This window comes from Prunus persica, chromosome G2 (genome assembly GCF_000346465.2).
Source record: "Prunus persica cultivar Lovell chromosome G2, Prunus_persica_NCBIv2, whole genome shotgun sequence".
NCBI lineage: Eukaryota > Viridiplantae > Streptophyta > Magnoliopsida > Rosales > Rosaceae > Prunus > Prunus persica.
In genome coordinates, this window is record NC_034010.1 from 27,748,310 (window position 1) to 27,756,389 (window position 8,080).

General features: G+C 36.1%; 2 protein-coding genes across 2 annotated transcripts; both read right to left on the minus strand.

Annotated features, from left to right (window-relative positions):
• LOC18786832 (QWRF motif-containing protein 7) lies at window positions 373-2,585 on the minus strand. The gene is made up of 5 exons (XM_007219584.2): window positions 1,923-2,585; window positions 1,607-1,843; window positions 1,415-1,504; window positions 1,202-1,297; window positions 373-531 (listed from the first exon to the last, which is right to left on the minus strand). Exons 1-5 carry the CDS (start codon window positions 2,580-2,582, stop codon window positions 400-402), a joined length of 1,215 nt encoding a protein of 404 aa, XP_007219646.2. The 5' UTR covers window positions 2,583-2,585; the 3' UTR covers window positions 373-399.
• LOC18786195 (zinc finger protein ZAT9) lies at window positions 6,657-7,903 on the minus strand. The gene has a single exon (XM_007219475.2). The coding sequence runs from the start codon at window positions 7,723-7,725 to the stop codon at window positions 6,772-6,774; it is 954 nt and encodes a 317-aa protein (XP_007219537.2). The 5' UTR covers window positions 7,726-7,903; the 3' UTR covers window positions 6,657-6,771.

An 8,080-nucleotide genomic window follows, 5' to 3' on the forward strand; every position in this document is an offset into this window, starting at 1 on the left:
CTAAGCATGAAAAAATCACAAGTTTTAATTAGTATGTTAGATATAGTTAAAGTAGCAATTAAGTAAATGAGTTGGACAAAATGCTCGAAACAATTGTGAATTCATATTTGCATGTGAAACAGTTGTAGCCGTTAAATAAACGAGTTTGTCACGTTGAACTAAATTATAAATCCTTATCAAGTCAATGGATTGTGTTTGCATTCAATGAGTAGATGAACAAATCGTCAAGAGTTTGCATTGCACAACTAAATAATAATGTATGAAGTTAAAAGAAAATTATGCCACGAATAAGTTTTACACTGGATTTGGAGTAAGTGAAGATGGCATTGTGTGATTCCTACGTACATGGATCAAATTTCATATGATTTTTTTTGTGCCCTAACTAAAATAGATCCAAGACTAGATATCATATACATTAACCACGTTAATATCAGTATTGTTTATTCGGATTTTATATGTCGATGGTATGTTGGCCTCAGCTCCTTGACTCTCTAGTTGGATGAGATGTGCTCTTACACTTGCCTCTTCCTCCTGTTCAGAAAAATAAGACAATTTGAAAATTTTCAAAAAATTATTCAACTGTCCAAAAGTGTAGTTACTTTTTCGGGAAGAATTTTTATACAAACAATGTTATACGGTAAACTACTGGGAGAGAGATTCAAACTTGGGTGCAGAATGGGGAGCATATCAGCTCAAGCCAACTTGACTAATCCCACATTTGCCACGAAGAATTTTTAAAAATATTCCCTTAGATTTAATTCGAAACTTTAAATAGGCCTTGGTCCAGCCCATTGAAATTTAAGTACCACTCTTGTTCTACTCTCTGGGCCAATAGAATAAGCAAGCAAACATTAGACTTGGGCTTTCCTCAGTTTTGATAAATATTTCAATTCGGGCTTTCTTTGTGATGTAAACATTTTACCAAGAACAAGCATAATTTTTGTTTTCGATATATAGAAATTCAACCCCTTAACTAACTAATTACGCCGCATATAAATTCAACTCCATTCTGTTTAATGAAATACCATTGTTTCTATAAAATAAATAAAATAAAAACCTAACTAATTATGTAAATTTAAATATTTAAAAAAAAATAGCCCCTTGTGAAACCCTTTAGTCACATTTTAATTTTCTACAATAACATATATTTGTTTTCTGTGGAAAAATTGTATGAGCTTGACGGCAATAAATTATGACTCACCACAAGTGCAGCAACCGTAGTTATGTTCTCCTCCAAGTCTCTCTGTTGTTTCTGCGCAATTAGGAGCTCCGTCACCATGTAAAGTACCTTTTCGAGCTGATCAAACCATCAAAAAATTGTATTAATCAACTGTTAATTACTGCTTAATACAATAATTAATAAGCTTAATTTTTTTTCTGCATTCAACAGTATAAATTGAGAGCTCTAATTAACCTGCGGGAGCAACTCAGTGGCCATTGCTTCAATCCCTTCCATGACAAGCATGGCCGTGGTCATGGCTTCGCATACAGACGCCACGTCAGCCTGGGATCCACCAGAGGAAGATGAATTTGTACTTTGTGGAATTAAGCTACCCTTTTTTATATATGAAACAAAAATATGCGATGATGAATATCTATTTTGTACCTTAGCATCATGGACCAAAGGGAGGGTATTCGAAATTCCAGACAATTTTCGGACCAACCTGCTCACAGACTCTTGATTTTTTCTATCCAATTTCCCCCATTCATTCAGTAGGAAAATTTGTGGGTTCAGAATCTGGTACACCTTTATCTCATGCTTGAGCTTTTGCATTTGCATTCGCTTCTCTAGGATGAAGTTTCTCACTTTCAATGTTCTAAGGCACACGCTAAATATTTTAGCCTGAAAACAATAAGACACAATTCATATACAAAACACACGTAATTAACTCACTAATTTACTTAATTTAGTCTATAAATACCCGTGAAACTCTTTTTGCGACGAGCAGGGAAGCCTCAGCTCTGGCGTTGGCAAATCTCCACTGAAGCAGCCTATTATGCAGAAGACGAAACCGGTGGAAGTCCTCCTCTTGTATTGGTGACACTTTCTTCTGCAGCCTAAAATACTTCAAAACCCCACTCACACCACCGCCACCGCTATGACTGGATTTAACCCTCGCTGCTTTTGTTGAAACAGCTGGTGACTCCGGTGCCACCTTGCACGGCAAATATCGTCCCGGAGATAATGCCCACGCAGACGGCGACCGTGGAGGTGGCACCGATGATATTCTAGGGCGGGGACTAGGACTAGTTCTCCCACGAGGCAACAACTTACCAAAACTACTAGTAGTTACATTTAAATTAGTACCTTGTTGTCTAATAGCATTTTCTAGACCCTTGTTTTGCGTTAGAACTAAAACTTTCTCTTCCTCGTGATTCTTACTGGTGGTTCGTGATTTGGTGGTGGATTTTGAGCGGGGGGTGGTGAATCTTTGGCTGTTGTTTGGTGGCAAGGCTATGGTCGGAATAATTGTTCCACTTCTGCTTCGTAGAAGGCGAGGACTGGATTGCTGCTGCTGCCTGCGTGTGAATGTGTTTTCCATACTTGTGGGCTTGAGCTCAATTAATTTGTTGGAGATCATGGCTTAATTTATATATGCAAGGGGCATGCATGTATAATATATGAGGTGTTTTGTTAGATGATAATTAATTAATTAATATTAAAGAAAGCATAGACGTCGAGGGAAGTCGATAGCACGTTGGGTTTGTGGAGCATGACGAAAACTAAGGTTGAATTCATCATGCCAGTCAGTATGTATAATGTATGTTCTCAGCAACCCAACTAGTTTCTTTCTTTGTCAACGCCCCCCACGAAATATAAAACAAAAAACTATGTATATGGATCCAACCTTTCTTATCAATCTTGAATTTCTAATTTCAATTTACAATTCATTACGTAGTTATTAATTTAGTGATACTTTTTTTTTTTAATGTTGGAAGAGAAGAAATCTAGAGTTTCAATACTATATGTGCCATTAATTAATAAAAATTACGATTTACAGTTCGGATTCTTTTTTGGGTTAACATAGAAGGATTTGTTTTTGAATTCATATTGAGTTTTTTTTTTTATACCATCGATATATAATATACTCCAAATTAATCTAATCTATATGGAGGAGAGATCAAACTTGGGTGTAAGAGGGCAGGTTCACTGTCTTGACTTACTGGTCTAACCCACATTTGCCACCACATTAAAATTTCATTTGTAAGACTCTATTAATGTTGGCACATCACACACAAAACCTAAATGCATCATAATTTTGTTTTGAAAAAAATTCCTAAACATAACGTGGGTGTTAGTGTGCAGTCGTTTTCTCTCCCTTTTTTTTTTTCCTCAATTTCTCTTTCTTCCAAAGACACAGTATCTTTTCCATGCCTCTATCTTAGTCCTCTTCTACCCATAGAAACAAACACAAGTCCAACGACTACAATTGCTTTTCACAAAATAAGAACCACAACACAAATATTCTCACCGAATGGGCTACCACCAAAGAAAGATGAGTCAAATGGATCGTACGTGGCCACCATAGCCATATCAATCATGATTTTAGGACTTAACCCGTATCAAAATTGAACTAAATTAAAATATAAACCTACACTTCTTTCTCCCACAAAAAAAAAAAACATAACTAGAATCACAAAACCAATAAATTATGTGTAGAAAATTAAAATAATGGATCTATACATAAGTAAAGATTGCTCTAGGAAGGCCATTCCTTTTCCAAGAAAAAATAGACGCAGCCAATTGTGCTCATTATTTGTTATTTTGGTTCAGATATTTTGATTCATATTTCATAATTGAGATATGAGGTTTAGGATATGAAAGTAGTACCATAGTTGCAGGATGAAATTTTGGGCATTAGCAACAACTGAATTTCATATGGGAAAAGGAGAGATTGTGAGGTTGGAATAGAGGATTTGGGAGAAGAGAGAGCGTGCTGGGATGCTGAAAAAAGAAAGAACAAGAAGAAGACCTAGTTCAATTGGGATTTTTTTTTTCTTCTAAAATAAAAATTGTGAGCTATTTGGGTTTTCTGTGTGATGCGTCAACATTAGAGTCCTTTAGAGGAAATTTAATGAGGTGGAGAGCAAAGAAGAAAAGTCAAGCAGATCATGGCAGAGAAAATCCAAACAGAAACCAAATCCTTGCTAGCTAGCACCATTGCCGCATCTCACTATTATATCTGCATGCAATTAAGGGAATAAATCCACAGAGAGTTAATCTCGTAATAAAGTTTTTCCAGTTAACCTACAAATGTACAACTTAACTGCAGTATGCAGTAATGCAAATTTACCAATTTACAAGAAGTTGAATAGGTTTTCATTCTACAATATTAAGTTTGAACTCATCTAATAGGCGTCGGGTAAAAAATAAAAGTCCCCAGTATACGTAAGGCCACTATTAACCTCGATTAGTAAATTTAAAATACAATTAGAAGTTAATTGGATGTAGCTAAACTCCTCTCTCTGCGGTTTGGTGCACTGAACATGTTGACTAGAGAGAATATTAAAATAGCCTGAAACATCCAATTCCGCAGAGCTTCTGTCTGTCAAGACTCAAGTTTCAACTAACCTCAGCAGCAGCAAACAGACCTCTCATGAATTGGTTGCCTTGCATTGGCATATTTCCAAAGAAACCCATTGTTACTAAGAAAACATAAACATGCATGAAGTTATAAATAAATAAATAAAACTAAAATAAGGTTAGGTAAATATTTCATTTTTGACCCTTTGCTTCCTTGAATAGAAATGTTAATGACATTTCGCCCCCATCAACGTGCATATTGTGAAATTAAACTTATTTATTACGATATCTGATATGACACTTCAATTTTTGTTATTATTAACTTGACGTTCTTGCAAAATTGATAATTAATGGCTACTAGGACACCTCTCTACTCTTATCTTCAATTTTGGATCTCCGTATTGATAAGTTTTTCAAAAAAAAAGAAAAAAAAATCAATTTTGGATCCGCAATAAACACTCACAAAATACAATATACAAATATAATACTATAAAATTTAAAATTTAAAATGAAAAATGAAAAATTAAGGTCCGTTTGATAACTATTTCAATTTTAGTTTTCAGTTTTCATTTTTCATTTTTCATTTTTCATTTTTTGTGCTAGAGTATAGAGAAAAATGAGATTGAGAGGATGAGATTGTGCTAAAATTAACTAACCCTTACAAAAATATAAATTGTTCAAGTGTGTCGACGTCTACACTATGAGAGAGAGAGAGAGAGAGAGAGAGAGAGAGAGAGACCAACAATATTTATTGCCGGTTGACAAGCTTCCAAATAACATCCGTGTGTTAGGTTAATTTGGTAAAAGTAGTGTGTTCGTCTATTTGCACTTGAGTTGAATCACCTCCAACATATAGTTTAGCAATTGTTGAAAACGCATTTAACTTAGCAATTGAAGTAAAAGTACGCTATTGGCACCCTACAATTCTACTCTATCCATCCACTCTCTTGTTTGTAATTTTTAATCCATAAGCAACATGAATTTGAAGTCAAAGTTGTGCGTTGAATGAAACGTTTTGGTAATATTAACTTTGACAACCAATAAAACCCTATGCGCATCAAATATGTGAGCATCAACAATATTAGCGACAAAACACGATTTTAAGACCAAAAAGAAGGTGCGATACCGAAGGAACTAAAACTCACCAGTTTGATTATATCCGAAGAAAAAACAATATTAATCGTATAAATATCCAAGTTTTTCGAATTAAACGACTAGATAAATGCAGATTTGGGTTTATCCAAATTATGAATTCTGCCAAAATCAATCAATCAGATATGCACTTATCCCCAGAAGTTTAAAATCTAGTATCATGAGTGTAATTTGAAAGATTTTCTCTTTATTTCTTGGAAAACAGTTTTTGTTTTTGTTTTTCTTCTTCTTGGAAAAGAGTTTTGAAAGGATTGAATTTGAGGGAGGAAGAGTCCACTTGGGAAAACATATGGGCTATGTATGGGTAGATTGGAGGTCTTGGCCTGGCTGAAGACTATATTGGCATCACATATTAATTGCAAAAATGGTATTATGTCATGCTTGACTATGCATGGCTTCACCACAGAGAGTTACAGCTACTGCTATAGTAGAGAGAAACCAGAAGATAAGAAGGAAGAGAGCTGGCTGCTCTGCGGGGCTCTCTCTCTTGACTTCTTCACCAACTGTGCAAACTATAAAGGAGGAGATGACAGGCAGAAGCTAATCTTTATATCCGAACAAAAGAAAAAGACACAAAATACAAAAAAACTTGGTGAACTTTCTCTCTCCAAACCTGTATTTTGTCCTTGTATATTTCACTTTCTTTTCTTGTCAGGAAAATGAGGAAAACAGTTTTGATTAGCTAAAAACCACTGGATGGATGCAGTGAGCAAAAACAAGGGCAGCTTCATTGTAACTCATTAATTTATGCATGACAGTGCAAACAAAGCAAATTAACCTTTTTAAGAAGATTAATTGAAGGTGAAGCAGAAAAGTTACTGCCTTATCTCCACTACCTAATCAGGCAGGGAAGAGGTCTGAGAAGGAAATTGTAAAGTCATGGAGTGAGATAATCCATTTCATGCAGCACCACCAAGCAAAAAAATAATATAATAAGCATACGAAATTAAGCCCAAAAAAAACCTATTAAAATCTCCAACAGAAAATTCACTGTATACCATTCTCAGATGGGAAATGAGAAATTTTTAGTTCATCTGTATCTACAAAAAAAACCATGTTTGAAATGAAAACTTTTACCCCTAATTTCTAGTTCATCAATCAGAAACTGTTGAAAACTCAAGCTGGCTAAGCTCTCCATCTTCCTCCTCTGGTGCTGGGAGATTGAGATCTATCACCAAATTGTCTACAAAATTAGTAGAAGATGATGACACATTCCTAGCATTGTGAGTCAAATTGTTGTAATAGTGAACTTTCTTGTGCCCACCAAGTGCTTGACCAGAATCAAACTGTTTGAAACAAAATGAACACTCAAATGTTCTCTGCTGATCAACAACCAAATTACCACTATTGCCATTGTTACCAATGACATCATCATCTTCTTCTTCTTCTTCTTCAAAATCATCATCATCATCATCTTCAACATCGAACACTTGGGTCTTGATTATTTTCTTGTGACTTGCTCTGTGGCCTCCAAGTGCCTGATAAGATCGAAACGCTTTGTTACAAGTCTCACACTTGTACTTTCCCTGAGTCAGGGCTCCGGTTTGAGCCTGAAAAGCCGACTCGTCCTCGTCCTCGTCCTCATCCTCATCTACAGATTCATCTACTTGTTTTTTTAGTTTAGCTTTTTCCCATTTTCCCCATTTATCCATTGAAAGCATTATGAGACACCTGGCAACATCTTCAGTTGAAAAAGCATCAGAAACAGAACTCACCTGCTCTGCCTCAAGGGCCGCCTCAGCCGCTTTCCCAATCACTTTACGGCGCCGTTTGGATCTTCTCCGAGTTGGGTTCCTCGGGTGTGACTCGGTGTCGCTATCGCCGTCATGGATGGCTGAATCCAGAGATGGAGAAGAATGCATGGCCCTGTTTGTTGATGAAAGTGGAGGAGATGACTCGGGCGAGTTGCTGAGTTGTTGTTGCTGCTGCGGCGACTGCGGCTTTGCAGGGAGAGGAAGCTTGGCCAGATGAGATCTCATGTGACCACCCATGGCTTTTCCATTGGCGAATCTCTTGTTGCAGATCTTGCAGATTCTATGCTTTTCCATGGAGGAGGATGAAGGAGATCTCTGTTTTTGCTCTGTTTTCTCTTCTTCCTCTCTCTTCCTCTCTTGGTGTTTGGTTTTTGTGAAGAAGAGAAAGAGAGAGTACGAAACTTAATAGGTCACCAGAAATGAGTAGGTGACAAGCATTTCTATCGCAAAAAGAACAAAACCAGAAAGGTCAGAGTGGATATGGGAAAATTTTAAGGTGTCCTTCGGAGGCTGTGGCCAAATGGTGCATGATATATAGCTTTATATTTTCATATGATGCCATTATGATCATATCTGACTAATAAAGTATCAAATTCAAATGCTCTCTAAAATAAATAACAATAAAAATAAACTTTTTGTTTTTTATTTT